The 25,775-nt window shown below is 37.4% G+C and overlaps 1 protein-coding gene and 1 long non-coding RNA gene across 3 annotated transcripts in view; one reads left to right on the forward strand and one right to left on the reverse strand.

Moving 5' to 3' along the window:
- sgpp1b (sphingosine-1-phosphate phosphatase 1b) overlaps positions 1–25,775 on the reverse strand; it is a 34,937-nt gene that overhangs the window by 5,026 nt on the left and 4,136 nt on the right. The window contains exon 2 of the mRNA XM_048205708.1: positions 19,274–19,363. Coding sequence (XP_048061665.1) covers positions 19,274–19,363 — 90 coding nt within the window. The remainder of the gene's footprint in view (positions 1–19,273; positions 19,364–25,775) is intronic.
- LOC125277324 lies at positions 3,006–7,014 on the forward strand. Of its 2 annotated transcripts, none has more exons than XR_007186879.1 (2): positions 3,006–5,243; positions 6,130–7,014. It is a non-coding gene; the product is annotated as an uncharacterized LOC125277324 (long non-coding RNA). The 2 variants fall into 2 exon arrangements; XR_007186880.1 differs by having other exon boundaries at positions 6,357–7,014.

The following is a 25,775-nucleotide window of genomic DNA, read 5'->3' on the forward strand; positions in this document are numbered from 1 at the left end:
CAACTCTGAGGGGGGTGAATTTTTTTATAACTCATCCGTTTAAATTATATTAAGCCTTAAAGTTCTGCAAAATTAAGGGCGTGGTCACTTGAGTGACATGTAGATTGCCGCTGCCGTTACCTCAGCTAATTCCAGCCTCTGAATTTAGCATCTCTGCTGTATTTGTGCCTTTTTCTGGATTATTTTATACAATTATAAAATAATAAGTGTGCGTGACTCCTCTGAAAAACATGTTTAGGTGAATTTATGCATCCTGACGTAAAGAACATGTAGTGCTGTGCAGGCTTCCTTTAAAAACTGTAAACAAGTTGAGTAATGTGTCCTGAACATATGGAACACACCCTAATATGGGGAGATAGCTGGGTAATGTATAGATGTGTCACATGGGAGACATCCTGTATATGATGAGGGAAGTTTATGTAAAAGGGTCGTTAACCTTTGGGGTCATTAAAAGGTGGATTCTCTTATGAGCAAAGTGTGTGTGTAACTGAAGTTGTCCTTGAAGAAGGGGTATAAATATACCAGAGAAAGAGCTGTTATCTATCTCTTCACTCTGCTTGCTTTCTGAAGCCTGAATGACTGAATTGATCTTTCTTGCAAGAAATAAAATCTTTAAAGACATTTGGATTGAATTTGTTTTCTTACACAGTGAGTTGGTGAACTGTTTAATTTTGCCACAACAATTTGGTGTCAGAAGTGGGATTCCATGGATGTGCCTTTTGGACCCGAGAGCGGACGGTGACTGATCATCCTGGACTTAATAGTAGTCTCGGCCCTACCCCGAATAGATTAAGGGATGAGGGGCCGACCGCCAGGGTCCAGAGGGGGACACCACTGGAATCAGAAAACGAACCCAGGTGGCTACACGACTCTCTGGTAAGAGATAAATTTAAATTTTATGGGGAATTAAGAGTAAGTGTGATTTGGTGTTTCTGTATGACCTGTCTGACCTTTCTTGCAAGAAATAAAAGCTTTAAAGACAATTGGACGTGTTTGTCTCTTATGCAGTAGAGTCGGAGTTGATTTTTTGCCACAACCCTGTGTTAATGGTCGAGACTCGAGACAAATGTGCGTCTGTGTACATGTGCTCGCATGCGGAAGATATACAGAACACACGTTGGATCGTGGCATTGGCTAAAAGTTTTGTTCCTGAGATTTACTACAATGACAATAGCAGGAGTATATAAAACTCTGACAGCACTGCTCGGATATAACTAAAACTGCTGCATTTTGAAAAATTATACTTTGGACGCGGGCTCATTTATACAATCATATACAGTTTTACAACATAAACGCTGCTCAGATTGCATAATTTCTTGAAGAACGATGATGGAGAGCAGATCATTCAAAACAAATGTGATGCAAACAATGGATAATATAATCAATATTTCATGGATTTAATGCTTTTGTGGACAAAAAGTACTGTTTTTTTATTTTTCAATGGATACTCATCATTTACCCAGAGTCATGGATTGGATTCACGTCGCGATCGCCATTTTATTATAAAGGTATGAAGTCGCATTTGATTTTTCGTGTTATGTGCACACCCGACACAAATTGCAGTTACTGGTGCTGCTGGAGCATCTATATTGTAAAAAGACACCATAGATTGACAGCTAACCTTCAGAATTTTCAAATAATAACTTATCTTTATTAATATTTTAGATAGTGTCTGAGATAGATAGCTTCTTTTGCCTGCTAACATGATCACGTCACGCTAGGCGGGCGTGGTTTCAGTAATCAGGCACCTCAGTACCAACCACGTCCCGCCTCTTTGCCCATTTTCAGTTATCCGGGAGTGACGCGCTGCTAAGATGATTTTCAAAAATATGGAAGGCCAAAAGGGCCAAAACGTGTGAAACCGACGTCTTAACACGTAATTACGTGTTAACGCGCAAATCACTTGTTAACGCGTAATTACGTGTTAACGCGCAAATGACGTGTTAACGCGTAATTACGTGTTAACACGTCATTTGCGAAATAAAAAACGTGGGACTTTACCACCACCTGGTGGTGTGGTGTACTTGCACAAGCAGATTAGGATTGCAAATGGCAGGATTTTGTCTAAAATAAATCTTTAAAAATGAACAGTGAGCATAAATAGGCTACAACTATGGCTACACATAATAATTATAGCATACATTTTTTATTTGTATTTATTTTAATCCTAACACATGTCTTCAAATGAATGAATGTTGTTGCTCTCAAAACAATTAACACAGCACAGTAAACACTCTTATGTTGATGAAATTTCATTATTCACTGCACTGCAGTTTATTCTAGTAATACGTTTATTAAAAACTAAATTATATCATCATAACTACAGGTGTGTTCACTATTGATTTTATAACATATTCATCTATAGACATACACTAATGAAAGTACATGCTTATTATTGTTTTTTAATGAGTGGTTTTGTTATAATCTTTTCCCACTTCCCCCAAAAATTACATAGCCTACACAAACATCCAGCAAATGTTGTACAGTACTGCAATCACTAATGTTTACTCACGAATTTAAATCTGCCTAGAGAATTTCATCTACATCATAGAACATTCTTATGCATTATGGAGGGAAAAATCATTATGAATGTTGAATCCATGGTTCTTCTCAACATCTGCAGGCCTCCTTCATTGTTGTTGTTTTTTTTTTACTCTTTTTTTGTAGTAAACTATATTCATGTTTCTGGTAAAGGTTTGCTCTTGTTTACCTGATTTTTAATACTGCTTTCATGTGCTGGTGTGTGTGTATACAAGAAAAGAATTGGTTCTTATAGATCTGTTAGTTTTGTGACAGTTTTACTGTTTGAATTTGTAATAAACACATACAACGTGTGGTGTGTAGATAAATAAAATGTATTACAAATGTATTTACAAATGTAAAACAAAATTATTTACAATAATATAAACAAATAGAAGACGGAATAAGCATGTATGTATAGGAAACAACTCAAGAATGTATTCCAACGATATTCTCCATAGTCTGTTCCTGTTTTCCTGTGTATCTCTATAGTCAGCCAGTGTGCTTCAGCCATCCGTCTGTCCAGCAATTCACGATTCCCTCATCTGTAAGAAATTACATTTCAGTAATTATCTCCTTTCATCGAAAGTACCATTTAATTGTCAACTCTGATTTCTGTCATTACGCCCAGTGCTGTCAATAAAACATAATGTTCACCTAATTCCAAATTTATCTATTCGGTTTCCTGCAAAAGTGGCTCTTCCGTGTGTGTGCGTCACCCTTTCGTCAATGTCGTTGACTTTTGATGATTGATGAGGTAAGCTCAGTGTAGTGCTTGGGTCACTATATCATGAATAATTTAAATAAATAAAGGTGTTGTGTCACGTTGACATTGCCTGTCGTAACTGTTTGTAATCCTTCTCATGACTAATTAATATGGTGATACGCACGATTCAGATCGTTTTATTATTAATGAGATTGTGAACGAGCACTTACGTAATGGTTACGATGTGCTCAAGTCTGGCGCAACTTCCTTTTAACCAAAAACTTTTGGCGGCGAGGAAGAAAGTAGTAGTAGTAGTATCATCAGCAGCAGGACATGGCGCGGAGAGAGTTTCTTACAGACTGCAATAGGGCATTTCGGGAGTGTACTCGATTGGCTCAAACAGACGATCGGGATGCTATAGCAATAATAATTACAAGGTAAGTGATCTTGTTTTGTGGCACTGGACGCCCATTATTTCCCCCAGGGGCGGACAAGGCTATCGGCAGTACCGGGAGTTTTCCCTGTGGGCCGCTGGACAACGTGGGCCGGCCCTTTGCAATGTAAATGTATGAATGAATTGTAGTAAATAGTCCATAGGCCCATCTTTCCGTCAGCACAGACGAATTGTTCGCGCGGGCGCGGCCCACAAAGACTCTAATCAGTGTGCTCAGTCTGTCTAAAAGCGCTTATCAATGTCAAAATGTTTGAGATAACCAATCAAATCAAAGGAGGCGGGATTTACTGTCCACGGAAACCGAGCAGCGCTGCACTATTTAATGCTTGTAGAATGCGAGCCGAGATAACATAAGCAGCTGAACAAAACAATATAGCCTACAGCAATGTTTGCCAACTGTTTACGATAAATAATAATAATAAACTGTTAAACGACGGGGATTCATTTCGAGGACGCACTTCTGACCTTTTCGGATTGTTATTCTTCACACATTGGATAAAGAAACATTAACGTAACCTATAGTGTTCAGCATGTCAGATAAAAGTGAATGTGTGTCTGTTGTCAGGATTTCTTCAGTAATTTCACAATCATAAAACTCGAAATATTCTCAAACTTAAACTGCATGGCAAAACCAGCAGCTTTCATATAACCTATGTCCCGTAAAGTGTAAAACATATAATTTTCTAATAGTTCACACGCATTATTTTACAGACTGGCGATCAAAAGTTTGAAATAAGACTTCTTTAATGTTTTTGAGGCGGAGAAGTAGGAGGAGGAAGATAAGTATTCTCTTGAGAAGGAATGCAATGAAGCATTTTGCCTTTAACAAATACCCAAACGCCCCTTTCTCCTAGCATTTTTGTGCGCACAATGTCCATCTGTCGTGCTCGCTTGCTCTCAATAGGCTACTGAGAATCATAAGTTAGGAAAGTCTGTCCTTCTCGGGCAGGTTTTTATTAGTTTCGGTTTAGGAAAAAGGGCTCCACTTAATATTAAGTGGCCTTAATACTATGTACTTACATCAAAAAGTAAGTACAATGTACTTATTGGGTTCATATTGAATTGAAAATCACTTTTGCTGCTATTGAGGTGGGATGTGGGTAAGGTTAGGTACAGGTTTGGTGGTATGGGTTTAAGGGTAGGGGTAAGGTGTAAGGGATGGGTCAACAGTGTTGGTTGGGTTGGTTAAAAAAAGCTTTAGATCACTCCACAAGCACGCAGCTTATAGTTGCATGAGTTCCACTTGGACGTAAAAAGCAAAATTGTCTTGCTATTGGATCCAAACCTTTGAAACGTTGTTTGAGCTGGACCTACTCTGAACCTGTTTAGTCATAGGAGAGTCACGTCATAAAAAAGCTTTAGTTATTTATTTGTTAGTTATTTGCGGCTTCCCATTTCATTTAGCGATATAAAGTTTGGAGTTTTGTTTTTGAATTTCATCTCTATTTATTTGCTGCTAGCCAACGCATTTATCAGATCCAAAAGCATTGTTGAGAGGAGTTATGGAAAAGCACAGACGAATGATATCATCAATCGTTGTCGTTATCATGATAGAAACTCGAGGTAAGTCATTTTTTAAAGTTAAAGTAATCCAAAAAAGTATTGCTTTTCAGGTGGAGAGGTATTTCAGAGCTCTCTGAGGGTGCGTTCACACTTGTCATGTTTGGTTCGATTAAAACGAACCCTGGTGCGATTGCTCGGTTAGTGCGGTTCATTTGAACATATGTGAACGCTGCCATCCGAACCCTGGTGCGCACCAAACAAGCGGACCGAGACCGCTGAAAAGATGGGTCTCGGTCCGCTTCCAAACGAACTCTGGTGCGGTTCAAATGATATATGAACGCAACACGGACCAAAGACATGTAACCGAACCAAAAACAGGAAGACGAGACCCTAAAAAGGACAGAATCCTCACGCATGTCGGTTTTTCTCGTCATAGTTGCGAGTTTGCCCATCACAGGCATCAGACGCGCATCTCCACGCAGCAGATCATTTGTGTGTGTGACGGATGGATTCCCGCCGCTGATTTGACTACTTTACACGTTTTATAAGCTCTTCACGAGTTCCCAGCTGGCCAAAATACCATCACATGCAGGCTACGCACCGCTACGCATACACAACGAGTGCATTTACCTCAGAAAACAGCATTGTTTTGGATGTTAGGTAAGTTCCGTCTCAAAATAGGCAATACGTCATAAAATCTGACCAATCACGTTGTGAATGTATCCCTATGCCTTATGGTTCGGTATCTTTTGGTTCGGTGATAAAATTGCCAATCTGAACGCTAACCGGACCAGGACTAAATGTTTTTTTTTCTTCTTTGGTCCGGACCAAACGAACCGAACTACAAGTGTGAACGCACCCTGAGAGTCCACAACAGCAGTGTTGTATTGATTTAGCCCAATCGTTACATGACCTGGTTATACAATTAAAATCTTTTTCCGTTTAGATCATGTTTGCAAAAAGCTGATCAAGAACATAAGGAGGTTGAGTAAATAATAAGATAATTCTCATTGTGTAATGATAATAATAACAATTTTTATTTTGTAGTCAGAAAAACTTTTCAAACCGGCTAACTGATAAACTATTATTTTCAAACAAATGAATAAGTCTTCAATTTGTTACATAGGAGTTCAAAGCGGTTTGTATCGTTAATACTTCTCCTTTCACATTTAGCAGGGAGTGGAGCAGCGTTTTCACAAGCAAAATTCTGCTGCTGACCCAGAGGATGGAGTGGAAGTACCAGATATCCATCAGAGAAGAATTTATTTCGTTCAGACATATCACCTTTGAATGACTGGGATCTTGATCTTCAGACACCTAATATTATGCAAATATTTTACTTTCTTTAGCGCTCTAGATTAAAACAAACACAGCTCAGAAATAAATAAGATGTTGTACTTTACTCCTATTACTCGATGCTGATCTTGGATAAACAAGAATTAAGATAACCCATCTCTGAGTCCATGTAATGCAAATGAATATGTATTTTAAAAAGGTTACACTTTAAAAACCACACACAGTGACTGTGACAGTTATCTATACAACCCCAGTGAAGTAAAACAATAGGTAACTATTTACCATCGCTTCTGACTAACTGCATGCTACAATCTACTTGAATATGGACTCACAGAGATTGATTATTTTCTTAAAAAGCAGTGTTTATATGAAGAAAGTAATATAGTACATCTTGGATGGCATGAAAGACTATTAACAAAGACATATATTGCACTCCCCTACCACATATTGTACCCACTGTCACTGTTTTATTTTTACTGTGACAGTAACTGTTTAAATGATCTCTGCATCATTAAAATAAAACATTTTACACATATTTTGTATATCATGTACATTTTGTTTAGTAATACATGAATATTATGAGAAAAAAAAAAGTGATGCATAGCCAAGTATGGTGTCCCATACTTTGAATTTGTGCTCTGCATTTATCCCATCCAAGTGCACACACAGCAGTGGGCAGCCAATTTTTGCTGCGGCACCCAGAGAGCAGTTGGGGGTTTGGTGCCTTGCTCAAAGGTCTCACCTCAGTTGTGGTATTGAGGGTGGAAGAGAGGGCTATATATTCACTCCCCCCACCGACAATTCCTGCCATATTGAGACTCGAACCCACAACCTTTGGGTTACAAGTCTGACTCTCTTAACCACTATGCAGTTAGTGTTTTGAAAAATAAAAAAAGTGATAGTTCACCCAAAAATGAAAATTTTGTCATCATTTACTCACCCTCAAGTAGTTCCAAACCTATATGAATTTGTTCTGCTGTACACAAAGGAAGATATTCAGAAGAATCTCAGTAACCAAACTGACATCACCCCCCATTGACTACAACAACAGGAAAAATAAATACTATAGTAGTCAATGGGGGGTGATGTCAGTTTGGTTACTGAGATTCTTCTGAATATCTTCCTTTGTGTACAGCAGAACAAATTCATACAGGTTTGGAACTACTTGAGGGTGAGTAAATGATGACAAAATTTTCATTTTTGGGTTTTTTCCCTTTAAATGATGCATACCAATCACACCAAAAACACAAATGAAAGCACAATTACCCTTTATCCTCTGCATTAATGCCATTTCCAATCAAATTATACAGGATAAAGTGCTCCTGACATTAATTTTGAAATACAATGACATATTTCATTTTCAACATTTCACGAATTAAAGGCTAAACAAGCCCTTATAACTGTTCGTTCCATTTTAAACTGAAAAGTGTAAACTCACATAAGAAGATTTGAAGATAAAGAGTGGTGCAGAGATGACTTCAAATCCCCTCCTCCTTGGAGTTTTATTGTAAGGTTTTTCAAATTATGAGTAGAAAAAAGCCTGTGGTAATCAAACATAAGTTGACAATACTTTGAAAATCAATTTTTGGAAATGTATGTTTTAAATAAGTAACTAGATAAGAACATATGGGGTGTGAGTGTGTGTAGTTTGCATTGTAGAACAAAATGCAGAACAAAAAGTATTGTCAAGTTATGTTTACCACAGGCTTTATTTTACTCAAATTGAGAAAACCCATTTAAACACCCAGCGGCAAATTAGTCTGACATCATACCTTTACCACTCTACTGTCTAGAACTTTGGCAAGTAACACCCAGGACAGAAGGTCAGTTTAGCAATTTATATTTAAATGTACTGAATTTCCATGAAATGTCTCGATTAAAAATAATACTGCAGCCAATTAGAGTGATTGTTCACAAAATCTTTTTTCTGCCTCATTTTAATTTATAATTTCTGAAAAATCACTCTGATTGGCTGTAGTAATATTTGTAAATATATAGATATATTTCATAGAAACTCAGTGCATTTAAAATTCCATAAATGTTAACAGTGGATTTATACTGTAACACTATAATTTTTGTTCTGACTTGTTTCTCTCTCATCTTAAAGTCAAAAATGAACCAGGTGTTTTTATATATATATATATATATATATATATATATATATATATATATATATATATATATATATGACATTTAAATGTACTAGGTTTCCATGTAATATTCAAGTACATCAAAAAAAGAAGAAAGAATCATGTTGGGTAGAGACAAAATGGTGGCACAGCTTCTTTTATGAGTATTAAAAAACAACAACTGCATATTATTTGACATTGTGACACCTTCAGAAAGGCACTACCATTGTTTGGGAAATTTAATATGAAGAAAAAGAAGCAGTCCGAAAAAGCACACCAAAGATAGAAGGTCTGCAAGGTTGTTTGAGAACTTCTTCCTCACCATTACAGCCACATCCACCACTGAATTCAGGCCTCAGCTTCAACCATCTTCTCGCGGAAACCAACATGCATCTCTTGCATCCCCCTGGTCTGCTGCTCCACATTATCTCCTCTCTGATTATATATATATATATATATATATATATATATATATATATATATATATATATATATATATATATATATATATATATATATATAGCGCCCCCTACCCTCTTAGGATTTACCACGCCCAAGTTCTGTGGAGCACCGGGTTCTGACAAGTTTATAAATTATTACACACCTCTGATATTAATAATATTTATAAGCTAAGATTTAATTTCCTGTTTATGTAAATAGTAGATGATGAAAAGAAAAGAAGAAAAAAAAAACTTATAATACAGGTAGGTATGGTTAAATACAACAAACTACAATGTTTTATTATCACAGAAAGTAATTCAATAAATAGTCAAGATGTCAGTAAATATATAAATAAATAGATTAAATAAAATAAGATAATAAATAGTTCACTAGATAAACCAATAAATCAGTATCTGCAGATGACTGAACAAGAATTTACAACCATATATAGACACGGAAATGGTGCCTAGACGGTAACCATAGAGACGAAACACACTATAGACAACAAACATATATGAATTACACATCTGTGGGCCCACACTCACACGCATACATCCACAAACACCACCGTTGCAGGCCTGAGTCGTTGCTTGTGTGCGTTGTGGCCTAATAAAAACACAAACTGGCCTCTTCACTCCAATGAGCAACACAAAACAACAGAGTACCTCGGTCCAGCCGCAGCGGCGCACTCAACCGCAACAAGCGGTCCGCTTGTTCTCAAACGATCCGCCACCTGCAACCAAAATCCTCCGTAACGGCGTACAGTATCCAGCGGTGCCAGAGGAGCTCTGAATCTGGCGGGGACTCGGAGCGCTATCTGGGGTTGCGACGACTCTCTGTCGGTGTCGGAGGAGCTCGTTTAATGTAGCCGATCAAAGCTCTATCATTGTTTCAACAATGTTGCGTCCCAATGGATACACTGTTACACACCGTCTTCTTATCTGAGCGTAAACGCTTAAAACACTCACATTTAGACAAGACTATAAATAAAACATTGACTGAGTATATTCTGGCTGAAAATAACTCCCACTTTACGAACAAAAAATTATTTTAAAACTCAAAACACACGGAGAAACCCAACTAGCGTCTGACTCCCTTCAATCCCCTAACGGTCTTTTTTCTCAATCGATATCACTCACCAATTAGAATACACCTGCCAGTAAAAGGGGTGGGACCATAACTTCCACAAACCAATCCAAAAGAATGATTTTGCTTAACCAAATTTGCATACACAGATTATAAATACCGGTTAACATGGACTATTTACTACAATTCAGTCATACATTTACATTGCAAAGGGCCGGCCCACGTTGTCCAGCGGCCCACAGGGAAAACTCCCGGTACTGCCGATAGCCTTGTCCGCCCCTGGGGGAAATAATGGGCGTCCAGTGCCACAAAACAAGATCACTTACCTTGTAATTATTATTGCTATAGCATCCCGATCGTCTGTTTGAGCCAATCGAGTACACTCCCGAAATGCCCTATTGCAGTCTGTAAGAAACTCTCTCCGCGCCATGTCCTGCTGCTGATGATACTACTACTACTACTTTCTTCCTCGCCGCCAAAAGTTTTTGGTTAAAAGGAAGTTGCGCCAGACTTGAGCACATCGTAACCATTACGTAAGTGCTCGTTCACAATCTCATTAATAATAAAACGATCTGAATCGTGCGTATCACCATATTAATTAGTCATGAGAAGGATTACAAACAGTTACGACAGGCAATGTCAACGTGACACAACACCTTTATTTATTTAAATTATTCATGATATAGTGACCCAAGCACTACACTGAGCTTACCTCATCAATCATCAAAAGTCAACGACATTGACGAAAGGGTGACGCACACACACGGAAGAGCCACTTTTGCAGGAAACCGAATAGATAAATTTGGAATTAGGTGAACATTATGTTTTATTGACAGCACTGGGCGTAATGACAGAAATCAGAGTTGACAATTAAATGGTACTTTCGATGAAAGGAGATAATTACTGAAATGTAATTTCTTACAGATGAGGGAATCGTGAATTGCTGGACAGACGGATGGCTGAAGCACACTGGCTGACTATAGAGATACACACAGGAACAGACTATGGAGAATATCGTTGGAATACATTCTTGAGTTGTTTCCTATACATACATGCTTATTCCGTCTTCTATTTGTTTATATTATTGTAAATAATTTTGTTTTACATTTGTAAATACATTTGTAATACATTTTATTTATCTACACACCACACGTTGTATGTGTTTATTACAAATTCAAACAGTAAAACTGTCACAAAACTAACAGATCTATAAGAACCAATTCTTTTCTTGTATACACACACACCAGCACATGAAAGCAGTATTAAAAATCAGGTAAACAAGAGCAAACCTTTACCAGAAACATGAATATAGTTTACTACAAAAAAAGAGTAAAAAAAAAACAACAACAATGAAGGAGGCCTGCAGATGTTGAGAAGAACCATGGATTCAACATTCATAATGATTTTTCCCTCCATAATGCATAAGAATGTTCTATGATGTAGATGAAATTCTCTAGGCAGATTTAAATTCGTGAGTAAACATTAGTGATTGCAGTACTGTACAACATTTGCTGGATGTTTGTGTAGGCTATGTAATTTTTGGGGGAAGTGGGAAAAGATTATAACAAAACCACTCATTAAAAAACAATAATAAGCATGTACTTTCATTAGTGTATGTCTATAGATGAATATGTTATAAAATCAATAGTGAACACACCTGTAGTTATGATGATATAATTTAGTTTTTAATAAACGTATTACTAGAATAAACTGCAGTGCAGTGAATAATGAAATTTCATCAACATAAGAGTGTTTACTGTGCTGTGTTAATTGTTTTGAGAGCAACAACATTCATTCATTTGAAGACATGTGTTAGGATTAAAATAAATACAAATAAAAAATGTATGCTATAATTATTATGTGTAGCCATAGTTGTAGCCTATTTATGCTCACTGTTCATTTTTAAAGATTTATTTTAGACAAAATCCTGCCATTTGCAATCCTAATCTGCTTGTGCAAGTACACCACACCACCAGGTGGTGGTAAAGTCCCACGTTTTTTATTTCGCAAATGACGTGTTAACACGTAATTACGCGTTAACACGTCATTTGCGCGTTAACACGTAATTACGCGTTAACAAGTGATTTGCGCGTTAACACGTAATTACGTGTTAAGACGTCGGTTTCACACGTTTTGGCCCTTTTGGCCTTCCATACAAAAATGCTCTTCAGAAATCTACGGGTGACGTCACGGACACTACGTCCATTTTTTTTTTTTTTACAGTCTATGGTCAATACAAAACAGGTTTTGCTGAAAAGTTGTTACTCAAGGATGGATCAGTACCAACTGTTTGTGATCCAGCTTATGTCTTCAGACCGATACGGCAGTAATGAAAGAGAGAGCACGTACTTTATTGCAGTTCACTGGAGTTGATTTACGAATATAAAGCTTACCGGTTTCTTAAGCACCTCCCGAAAAGGCATAAGGTCTGTATATATTTGTTTACTGTTAATTGTAACGAGTGTTTCTGTGTAACCTGTGTTTCTGTTGATGATAATGCAAGGGAGAGAAAGTTTATGTATAATATTTTAAAGGTCCCGTTCTTCGTGATCCCATATTTCAAACTTTAGTTAGTGTGTAATGTTGTTGTTAGAGTATAAATAAAATCTGTAAAATTTTAAAGCTCAAAGTTCAATGCCAAGCGAGATATTTTATTTAACAGAAGGCGCCTACATCCTTCTTTAATGACGTCACTAAAACAGTTTTTTGACTAACCTCCGCCCACAGGAATACGCAAGAGTTGCGTTTGTAGAGTGTGTTTAGGTGCGTTCACGCGGCCTCGTAATTCCTGTAGTTATGAGATTCTAGCTTGTAAAATGCGTTCACGTCCTCGTAGAAATCGTAATTACAGCTTGTAAGCTGGGAGTTTTCTGAAAGCTCCCACATGTACCACGTGGCCGCTGTACCACCTGACCGCTGTAGATTCATTTAGGCGTTGATAGTGGTGCCATGGAAACGCATAATTCCCAGTCCAAGGACCAAAAGGACGTGAACAGCTCCGAATATAACGTCACGTGTTGCTTTTTTTTTACACGCGAAACATGAACACATGTTATATTGCACACTATAAACACAATCAAAGCTTCAAAAAACCACGAAAAACGGGACCTTTAATGCACACTTCTTGCACTGTGTTTAATTAAGCTCTTACAGTGATTTTCTGGAGTGAAAACAGACGCTTCATCTTTTGTGTAAATGTACAATAAACGTCAAAACTCATCAGTAAAGTTTTGGCCATCATTCGGATGGGGTCCGCTACAACAGGCTTGTACTAATAATGGATAAAAGCAAGATGACAACATAAGTTATAACCGTAATTGAACTAAACTATACCTGTTCTATCTCCATGCAGCATATATTCTCTGGCTCCACAGGTTCGGACTGAACACTGTTACTTAGAGTTTCTGACATTATTAGTGCGTCCTGACTCCTGACACCAGAGAATGAGCTCTTGAAGCTCCGCCCTCTTAAGGTGATGATACACGTGGCAACTTTTTGAGCAATATTGCTGGGCAATGTTGCCATCAACGGGCAACCTGATGAGACACAGGGCAACTAATTAGGGCAACAGACAGTTGGCAGCAACTAATCAGAGAGGAGCAAATCTCTTGCCAACCCAATAAATACCTTATTATAGGCACTATATATCAACTTTTCAAATATTTTATTCATTTTTATTAAAAATAAACGCCTTTCCGATCTGATTTGTGACAGGAAAAGGGAGAAGAGCGAGTTCAGCAAAAGGCGGATTCGAACCCGCGTCGATCGCATCAAAAGCTACATTCATGTGCCATACGCCCTACAGCCTACGCTACTAAAGACGTTAAACTATCTCCGTCTTTTTAGTATTTAACTGAAAACATTCAATTGCTTAATTGCAGCTTACACGCATTACTTTGGACAGTTGTTGGTATTTTAAGCAATATATGAGGTAAATTCCCTGGTTTGGGTTGACGCATGACAACTTACTAGCGTAAAAAGATATAAGTTCAGACTCTTTTTCTCCACTCCACTGCCGGTGAGAGGTTGCCATGAATTTTTTCTGAAATCTCCGAACCGGTCATGTGATCGGCTGCTGACATTCTGATTGGAGGATCTCAAAAAATTGCCCACGACCGATCTAACGTATCCAGATATAAATTTGTTGCTCATTCTCAATGGGAAAGTGCCCAAGCAACGTTGCTTGTCTACACTGCCCGGCAACATTGCTCAAAAAGTTGCCCCGTGTATCATCACCTTTAGGCCAGGAGCAGCAGCTCATTTGCATTTAAAGGGACACACACTAAAATGGCGCATTTTTGCTCAACCCCAAAAAGTGGCAATTTTAACATGCTATAAAAAAATTATCTGTGGGATATTTTGAGCTAAAACTTCACATACACACTCTGGGGACACCAGAGACTTATTTCAAATCTTGTAAAAAGGGGCATAATAGGTGCCCTTAATCTCCAACTCGTGTTACGAGAGCACCACGACGCACGCCTTTTGTGTTGACACGAGAGCAGACGTTGCATGAACGTACCTTGGAGATGAATATTTTGTGGTAAATCACTTTTTCCTTTTTTTGCACAAACAAAGCACTCGCGACTCTTCATAAAATTGAGGTTAAACCACCCATATCACATGGATTACTTTAATGACGACTATATGTCTGTGGCTTAAAAGTGGTAGTTGCGTAGGCTGTCAATGGAGGAACAAAGCTCTCAGATTTCATTAAAAAGATCTTCATTTGTGTTCCTAAGATGAACGAAAGTCTTACGGGTTTGGAACAACATGAGGGTGAGTAAGAGAGAATTCTCATTTTTTGGTGAACCATCTCTTTAAATTAAAAAGTTCTCTCAAAAGGTCAATTCACTACATCCTTCTAAGCACAGTTTATGTGTGTTCAGTAAATATTAGCAAGACTTGTGGGAGACATCCAATGTCAGAAGACTTCAACGTTGGGTGAGAGATACCATAGAGACCACAAGACACATCTGTGTGAAATCTACAAAACAGTATTATGAATAGCTTTAGTGAACTGGGTGACTGTGTGTGGGGGAAGGAAATGAGTTGGTTAACGGTTTTCACACTCAGCACTTAAAACATCAGACACTTTTCACTGATTACAGACACAGATTAACTAGCAAATGTCCATTTACACTCCCCTTCAGTCGCTCATACAAACACTTATCCCTAACTCAATTCCTTCCTCCTTAACCCTAACCTCAAAATTGACCTTTCAGTACTTGTAGATGTTAAAACAGAAATTATTCAGTCCTTTTATAAAGCCGTTTTCCTTATGAACCCCAAGTACATTTGTCTGGATGTTTTCTAAGTACTGTCTGTTCATAAGGACAGAAACATTGTGTTCATGAGAAACACCTCTTTCTTTCATCTATCAGTCATTAACCATGATGGGCTAATTTTCCACATCTGCTGTGGAACATGGGTTCACAGCTTTTCCATATGCATGTACTTGTGATAGAGAGATATCCTATCTGTCTTTAGTCTGTCCTTGTGATTCCACTCTTTTTAGCTGTCAAAGAGTGACTAACAGATAAAACTATCTGTGTCAGTTGTCAGATGTTTGGTTCAGGTATCAGCAAGCCACGTTTGTGCACGCAAACACCATGAAACTCAAAAAAAAAGGGCTAAAATTACACTGCAGTAAAGAGAAATGAATAAAAGCTAGAGATGAAAACTTAGATTAGAGCCACTCTAAGTCTTGAAACTTATTTTATACATTTTGAAACATTCATTATTTTGTGGTTGATAAGCAACATAATCAAGATAAAACATATTTTAATAAGCCTTTATTTGTCCATAACATTTCCCAAAGAGTGTGACCTAACTAGTTTCACAATCCTTTCTTGTCTTGTGAGTATGAGAATGTTAAGACAATTTCAGTTGTCATGGGAACAATCTCTAGGGCAACGGCCACTCATCACCCCAACAGGGCGACCAGACGGATGAGGTCATCCTGAGGGTGACATTAACGCTTAGAGCAGACATGGAGCAGAACACCCAGATGAAACATCAAATTTTCAGAACTGAGGAAAAACTATGTCATCCAGACAAACAGACAACTTGCCAAAAGTATAAATCATTCAGTGAAATTACACTGCTTATTACTATAAAGAGATGATGACCCGCTTAAAACGGTGTCTGAACACGTGCATAATGCATGTTTATAATGGATGGGGATTATGGGGAAGCATCAAGCAACATGAGACCCAAACAGATGGTTGTTGTTAAACTAGTTACTCAGAGCCTATCCCAGTAGCCTCAGGTCACAAAAACTCACTTATTATTCAAGTCTTAAGTGATATTCCTTCAAAATTGCACCATGTTCAGTCAAGGCATACTCAATTGACCTGCACCCACACTCAAAGAAACTACTGCTGGCAATTATCCGGCCCAGTAAAGATACACCAGGGATTTTTGTTTCATGACTGCCTTAAGGTGAACACACACACACACACACACACACACACACACACACACACACACACACACACACACACACACACACACACACACACACACACACACACACAGATAACATTCACACACTAACATAGATAAAAAACAAAAAGAATAACATACACATGCCCCATGAGGAACCTCATTATATTGCCTGGCCTTTATGAAAGCTGCAGTCTACTTAAATCACATTTTTAAGGTAAAGATGATACCAATAAGCTGAAATTTATTTACATGTCATGCCTGATAACTGATCAATGGAATTAAAATGATGCTATTTTACCTAAACAAATTAAAAATAACTATTTAAATGCTACAAGTGAATTTAGGTATCATAACATTATAATGTACAGTATGGAAAAAAATTAAAATTCATTATGAGTTTATGTTTTTAGGGCCGGACTGGGACAATTTTAGGCTGGGAAATCTCACACTCATATAAGCCATCCCATACACCCACAACAAATTTGGAAACCACGGTGAACCCTATTTTTTGTATGGTCATCACATAAGTATTAGGGGTGTGACGAGACAGGTATCTCACGAGACGAGACAAGATTTTTACACATCATTTTTAATAAATCCTCAATGGTGAAATACATGACTAGAAAAATATTCTGCAGGTGTATTTGAAATGTTTTAACTTAATCTTGAAATGAATGTCATTTCAGTTCTACTTTCTGAGTATGAATTATCATATGCTAGGGGTGTGACAAGATCTCGTGTCACGACTAAAAGTTGACGAGATTTCTCGTCGAGGCTAAAAGTAGTCTCGTGATGTTGCCATGACAGAGTGGTTAGGATGATTAGGAAAGAATATGCCACCGCTACATTTACATTATGCATCCACTGTCGTTTTGCTTTGTATTTAAATAAAAAAACATTTAATTCCGTTGGATAACGGTCGCCGCCGCTCCATATTTACAGAGTACGCGCGATCGCTGAAAGTGAAAGTAAACGCGAGCGCGCATTCAAACGCGATTTCAATACCCTGCATTTTGAAAGCGGCTTCCTGATGAATGCAAATATCTTCCAATATGAAAGCTATTTTAGGCTGGGCAGTGTAGTTGTAACCATCTCTCAACTCTGTATCAAAGAAAAGTTTGGTCTTATTTGCACTTTGAATATTGAGAGAGTGTGATTATGGTTGCGCTTGTTGTAAAGTGTTACCATAAAAATGAATAACAGTTTTCTCTTAATCTTATTAAGCACAAACAATAAGGTTTCATTTGTTAACAATAATTAATGCACTGTGAACTATCATGAACTAACAATGAATGACTATTTTTATTAACTAACATAAACAAAGATTAATAAATACTGTAGCACATATATTGCTCATTGTTAGTTGATGTTGGTTAATACATTAATGCTAATAAATGAGACCTTATTGTAAAGTGATACCATTTTTATTTATACTGTTTTTATTTCTATGATCAGTTTGTGGAAATGGAGTTCAGTTAGGAGGTCAAAAGTTGTAGAAGCTCATAAATCATGTACAGTAAGGTCTGAAGAGACTGAAATCATACAGAAGAGAAGTCAGTCAGTTGAATTAGTGGCAAAACCTTTTACAGTGCTTGAGTATTGTTGTCTTTTACTGCATATGATAATTCATACTCAGAAAGTAGAACTGAAATGACATTCAATACGATGATTAGTTAAAACATTTCAAATACACCTGCAGACTATTTTTTCTAGTCGTGTATTTCACCATTGAGGATTTCTTAAAAATAGCATGTAAAAATCTTGTCTCGTCCAAAAAAAGACCAAATTTTTCTGTGATACAGAGCTAAGAGATGGTTACAACTACACTGCCCAGCCTAAAATAGCTTTCATATTGAGAGATATATTGCATCAGGGAGTCGTTTTCAAAATGCGGGGTATTGAAATCTCGTTTGAATGCGCGCTCGTGTTTACTTTCACTTTCGTACAGTGACATCTCGCGTACTCTGTAAATATGGAGCGGCGGCGACCGTTATCCAACTGAATTAAATGTTTTTTATTTAAATACAAAGCAAAACGACAGTGAAGGCGTAATGTAAACGTAGCAGTGGCATATTCTTTCCTAATCATCCTAACACTCTGTCATGGTGATATCACAAAACTACTTTTCGCCTCGACGAGAAATCTCGTCACATTTTAGTCTTGCGAGATCTTGTGACACGAGATCTCGTCACACTCCTAATAAGTATAAATCCTTAGGCTGGGGCCGTGCAAAAAAATTAAAGGATCTTTTGAGCTGCACCTTCGTTTCCCTTTTGCTTTTTTTTCTTCCTGTCACTTCAATTGTTATAAACAGAACGGTCTCCACCTTGTTGCAAAACAACCACACCATTGTAATTTATTTGCACAGAATATACATTTATTTTAGCTAAAAATTAAAGTATTAAATTAGGCTTGTTGGTTTTTTTTTTTATCTTAGAATGATTTAAATACACATGATTTATCCAAAGTATATTGGTTTTATATTACAGCAAAGTTAATCGAAATGTAAAAATATGATACAAATTTATTGAATAAAATAAATTACACACACACACATATACATATACATATATATATATATATATATATATATATATATATATATATATATATATATATATATATATATATATGAGGGCCCATATATAAAAAAACTACACACTGCAATTAATTTTTAGTTTGTCTTACCAGTATGGAGTGCATGCCCATGTATATTCGGCTCAAACACACCAGGACACACCAGCTGATGGCCAGAGAGAGACCCAGCAGCAGAGGATACTGTGGAAATAAACAGACAGTTTACTTTTGCAAAATTTCACAGTGAAATTCATCAGCCGTTGTACAAATGTTAACCACCGGTTAGCAGCTCAGAACGTGTTTTTAAAATGCCGGTTTCTGATTTAGGAGTAAAATAAAGTCTTGTTAACATTCCATTCACATTTTGATTAACAACTCAAATTGTAAACAGTCATACATTAAAGAGATTTTTGAAACTTTAAAAATGCAGGAGAGTTAACATACAAGCTTGTCCATCAATGAACACAAAATACCAGCAAAGGATTATATAGGACTGATTTGCTTTTATCTTTTTTGCACACACATGACTACAGCAGATGGCAGAGGAGGAACAGCCTGTGTGAGAAAACATACACGATCATCTCTCATCAGGAGCCAGAAGATCTGTCTGTCTCACTCTCTGTCATTTCTGTGAGTAGTGTTATGGTTGTACCAGATGTGTAAAAAGTCCACCGTAACACAATATAACAGTATATGCACAGATGGTGTTCTAAAGATCAAGCAAGCACACCTGCAGGCAGAAACACACACACACACACACACACCCCCAATTGTCCTCATGTTTGGCTGAGGGCCCAGTGTCACAGTGACACCACAGCTAAGGCTAACCTGCTTTCATGAGGCTGGAGGGTATCTGTTCTGGCTGTGTGTCCATATGTCTCAAGTGTCCATGGTAGTATCTATGACTATAACACCCTCATCGTTGTCACTTCCAGCATAATACAATGACATTTGCCCACAGACTGACCCCTCCTGTGGTAAAACGGCCATACAACCAACAAACACTGAAGTCAAACCCTCAGCACACCATAATACAACCACTTAACTACAATTACCACCCCACAAAGCAAAAGATGGTCAGGCAGATAAACAGAGAGAGCCATAGCCAGCAGGAAACTTTAGAAAGAACGGCTACACTCTTAACCGACTGTACTGGTTAACATACAGGACATTTTATCATAAACGCTCTGTAAACTCTCTCATAATTATTTATAGCAGGACGTCTAGAATGACAATAACATTTATGAAATAAATTCATTAAAAATTATTTATGCATATTTAGACATGATTCTCTCAGTATACACATTTTCCTACTGTTCAAAAATTTGGGGTCAATAAGATTATTTTTCTTAAAGGTGCTCTAAGCGATCCTGAGCCGAGTAACTTCCTGTTGACGTTCGAAGTGTTGTCAAACAAAACAGAGGCTAGCTAGACCCTCCCTCCTCCTCCTCCCCCTCCCCCTCCCCGCTTCCTGAAACAGTCATGAACGCGCATTTAAAATCATTCTTGTCGGTTATTGGCTAAAGCATGTTTATTATGATTCGTGGTCCAGGCTGCACCAGTTTGTTTTTATTGCCGTTTTCGGGGCTTTTGGCGACTACAGAGACCGCATTTTTTTACAGTGTGTTCAGGGGACAGACAGCTAGCAGATAGTGAGGAGATGTTTGCTGTATGTGACAAAAAATGTTTTGGCCTAAAAACACGTGACATCGCTTAGAGCACCTTTAAGTCTCTTATGCTTATATAGGCTGCATTTATTTGACGACAAAAAAAACAAACAAACAAAAAAAAAAAAACTGTAATACTTTGAAATATTACAATTTAAATGATGAATGATTTTAATATATTTTAAAATGCAGTTTATTTTCAGCATCATTACTCCAGTCTTTAGTGTGACATGATCCTTCAGAAATCATTCTAATATGATGATTTCCTGCTCAAGAAACATTTCCAATTAATGTTGAAAACAGTTGCTCCTTAATATTTTTTGGATACAGCGATAAATTTAATAGATAGTTCAAATTAAAATCTTTTTGTAATATCACAAATATCTTCACTTTCACTTTTGATCATTTAATGTGTAATAAAAAAAGAAAGGAAAAAAATAAAATAAATAAAAAGCACATTGACCCCAAACTTTTGAACTAAGTAGTTTATGCAGTATACAATATACAAGGTATGAGTTCTCAGGTTTTCTCAGGTTATTTTAAAACATTAATTTGTATTAAATTGCTGAAACTGGGCTGATAGCTAAAAAGCAACACATTCCTACACTCATTGTTCTTTCAGATTAAGTAGTCTGTGTGTGTTTGGTGGCCCACATCCCTCTCAGACAGATTACTGCAGCATTTAAACACTCTAGCAGAGATTTACATGACTAACGTCCATGTTTAAACATGTAGAGCAGTGGATTTACAGGGAAACCCCAGCTGCCAAGAAAATGACACAGCAAATAAAACCTCTGGCTGCTTGAACTCTGAAATTTCCATTCAGTGCAACACCATAAAGGGGAACAGGACATTTCCTCAGTGAAACTGGAAAGAAAAAAGAAAAAATCTTTTTCAAAACCTTGTAACTTCTGCTTTGCCTTGCAAAAGACATGCCATCTTGAATGAAAGGGAGTTGAATGTGTCTGCTATCACTTCTCAGGCAAGAATGGTTAGTTATGTAGTTTTCAAAGACACAGAATTTTGCTCACTTAAAAGGTGAAGTATGCCATTTCTGCACCACTAGCATCACTAAATGAAAGAGCAAAAATAATGACTATTATTGGTCAACAAATGGATAAAAGATCAGATCAATCACAAGAAAAGCATTACACTGCCTATGCAATGCATCAAATAAATGACTTTAACTTTGAAGATACATTTCAAAGTGAACCGAATTAACTCTAAAACTATGGAGAAGAGTCTTAGGTCTGAACAGATGTTCTCCGACAGCAAAACAAATGAACCAGTTGTAGCACACACCTCTCTGGGGTCATACAGCGTAACTGCAGGGTAAACACTGAGTCAAGAGATTCAGATGAACATCAGAAACACAACCATTAAAAGAACCAGAGATCCAAACACAGAGCTAGACCGTGCCTGGTTATCCAGACCGCACCTCATGCCCTGAGACCACATGACACAGACGCTGGACCACATGCTGAACCAACTCACAGAGATCTTTCCCTCCCTTTCATCTGAGCCTTAGCTAACCTCATATGCTGAACATCTGCCTCTGATTATAGACTCTGTGTGTGTGTGTGTGTGTGTGTGTGTGTGTGTGTGTGTGTGTGTGTGTGTGTGTGATCTCTCTGCAGCTGTGTATGCTGGTTTGTGAGAGAAGACAGAAATGTGATTTTGTGTGTGTGTGCGTAAACTATATTAAAAATGATTAATGTGTCTGTAATCTCCATGACAACAGCATGACGGAGTCAGTGTGCGAGTGTCAGCAAGCAGGAGACCGAGTATTATGTTCATGGGTGGTGTGTGTTGTTCCTGCTAAAGCATCTCCACACAATATTCAAATTCAAATACCACACACACTTAGCCAAAAGACTACTGTGTGTTGCCATAGGGTCATTCCGTGTCAACTCAACTAATGTTCACCTGGCTTTTTTACTTTTTTCTTTCAAAAAGCAATATCTGAAAAACAAATAATGTTGAAACTAGAAATGTATCTTGTTTCCCTCTATCAAAATAACTGAATAGAACATACCTGTCTTGAGTACCAAAAATATCATTTTCCAGTGTTTGTGTGACTGTAGCCTAACTCAAGAAGCATTAAAGCATCAAAAATGAAAATTCTGTAATTTATTACTTACCCTCATGCCGTTCCACACTTATAACACCTTCGTTAATCTTCAGAAAACAAATTAAGATATTTTAGTTGAAATCCGATTCCTCAGTGAGGCCTCCATAGGGTGCAATGGACACTTCCTCTCTCAAGATCCATAAAGGTACTAAAAACATATTTAAATTAGGGCTGGGCGATATATCGCATGAGATTGTCACGCGCATTTCGTCAGTAAAGCCGGTTCCCTGATTACCGCTAAATCGCCATCACCTGCTTTCAAATGGAGCGGCATTTAATAGACAGAGCCGTAGATCACTGAAAAGCCACGCAATATCGGGTTCATATCGCAGATGAATCGCCATCGCCTTCTTTTCAGTGATCTACGGTTCTGTCTATTAAATGCCGCTCCATTTGAAAGCAGGTGATGGCGATTTAGCGGTAATCAGGGAACCGGCTTTACTGACGAAATGCGCGTAACAATCTCATGCGATATATCGTGCAGCCCTAATTTAAATCAGTTCATGTGAGTACAGTGGCTCAATATTAATATTATAAAGCGACGAGAATATTTTTGGTGCACCAAAAAAAACAAAATAACGACTTATTTAGTGATGGCCGATTTCAAAACACTGCTTCAGAAAGCATCGGAGCATTATGAATCAGTGTGTCGAATCATAATTCAGATCGTGTGTCAAACTGCCAACGGCTGAAATCACGTGACTTTGGCGCTCCGATCAGCAGATTCGATTCCTTGCGCTCCAATGCTTCATGAAGCAGTGTTTTGAAATCGGCCATCACCAAATAAGTCATTATTTAGGGTTTTTTTTGCCACTCCAAAAATATTCTCGTCGCTGTATAATATTAATATTGAACCACTGTACTCACATGAACCGATTTAAATATGTTTTTAGTACCTTTATGGATCTTGAGAGAGGAAATGTCCATTGCACCCTATGGAGGCCTCATGGAGCTATCGGATTTCAACTAAAATATCTTAATTTGTGTTCTGAAGATTAACGAAGGTCTTACGGGTGTGGAACGGCATGAGGGTAAGTAATAAATGACAGAATTTTCATTTTTGGGTGAACTAACACTAATATAAATAAAGATATTTCAATATCTTTTTATCTTTTTGGCATCTTCATTTTTATGGCCATAAAGTTTTACTCCCAGAGATGTAGGGATCTCAGTGTGGCTTCATGTGCAAATTGTTGAACTTTATCAATTTTCAATGGTCATATCATTTCTATACAAGTGCTTCCTAAAAACATGCTTTTATTGTTAAATGATTTAACTTAATAAACCTACCAATCTCTGATAAAAATAAATTTTTAAAAATTAAAATAATCCTGCAGCCATCTTTAAGCCATTTTACCCCCCTGTAATTTGGATCCAAGTGAAAATTGTCATCTTGACATTTAATATTTTGACTTTCATCACTATTTATGTTTGTCTTTCTTCAGAAAAAAAATATGAGCAAAATCAAAAATTTGAGCCGAGATGGGGAAATTTCCAAAATTTCCTTGATTTGACACAGAATGAACCTGTAGGTGTTTTTTGCCTCTCATTTACATTTGGCAGATGCTTGGCTAAGTGACTTTTTTGTATATTGCCTCAGAATTAAACCCATGACCAAAGAGAGAAAAAGTCAAAAGAAAAAGTCAAAAAGAAAATGAAAGCAGATGAGAGCAAGAAAAAGTAAGACAGAAGAGCAGCATGAAAGATGAAACAGACTACAGACATAAACTAGAGTTGAAGCGAATGAGATAAGGAGGAGGAGGAAGAAAGCGTGCTTATCAGTGAACAAGCAGAAGCCTGCTGATGACTGACAGTAACTACACAACTGATCAATCTCAGCAGCACCCTCAGATAAGACTAAACTAAACAACGCTGCTTTGAACACTCAAACCAACTAGCCTTTAAAATCCACAGCAAAGATTGGAGTCCCTTGAAAGCTCCTTCGCATAACCTCAGTGGAACCAGAGAATACATCTACCCAAAAATACTATAGATTACTCAAGTAATCTATAGCAGAATGTCCAAGCAACTGTTCTTTTCCATGAAATAAAAGTGAATAGGTGACTAAGAATTTAAAGGCTTACAGTACAGTCTGTTCCATGCAGGGCCTGAATTGGAAAATATGGGAATTCTCCCTTTAGTTGACTCTTATTTATCTCACTTAAATGTTTGTTCACTCTATATATTTGTGTTTTTACAATGGGTAATTGTTGTTTCATTGTATAAATGAAATAGTTTAATTCTTCTTGCTATCTTTTGTTGTTTGATTAACATTGATGACAGACAGCAGCAGACATAGGCTGCTGTCACTTTAAGAGCTAATGCACAGATCCAATATACGGAAACGTGTTTTCTTTCTCAACTTTTTATGTTCTCTCATTTTTTTGTGCGCAGAAAACAATGCGTGAGTACTACTAAATACTGCTATAAGTCATGCATATGATAAACTTGAATAGCAATGCAACTCTGTCCCGAAACATGAGCGAAAGTCTTATATCGCAGCATGCAGCTTGCTTGTACAGACGTGACGTGGTGACGTGAGAGAGAAGATGCGGTAGCGCTGAATCACTCTCGATGTTTGTGAAATTATGTCTCACAAAGTTTTCAAATGACTGATTTGATCTGATGATCTGTGTGGATTCATTTGCGGAGCTTGACAGCCTCTAGTGTCCATCCGCTTTTATGGAAAAGAGCAGCAGCATGAACATTATGCTAAACTTCTCCCTTAGTGTTCCATGAAAGAAAGAAAGTCATGCAGGTTTGGAATGACATGACAGATGTTTCATTTTTAGAAGAACTGTCCTTCTGTAAAAAT

Source organism: Megalobrama amblycephala, linkage group LG10 (genome assembly GCF_018812025.1).
Source record: "Megalobrama amblycephala isolate DHTTF-2021 linkage group LG10, ASM1881202v1, whole genome shotgun sequence".
Taxonomy (NCBI): domain Eukaryota; kingdom Metazoa; phylum Chordata; class Actinopteri; order Cypriniformes; family Xenocyprididae; genus Megalobrama; species Megalobrama amblycephala.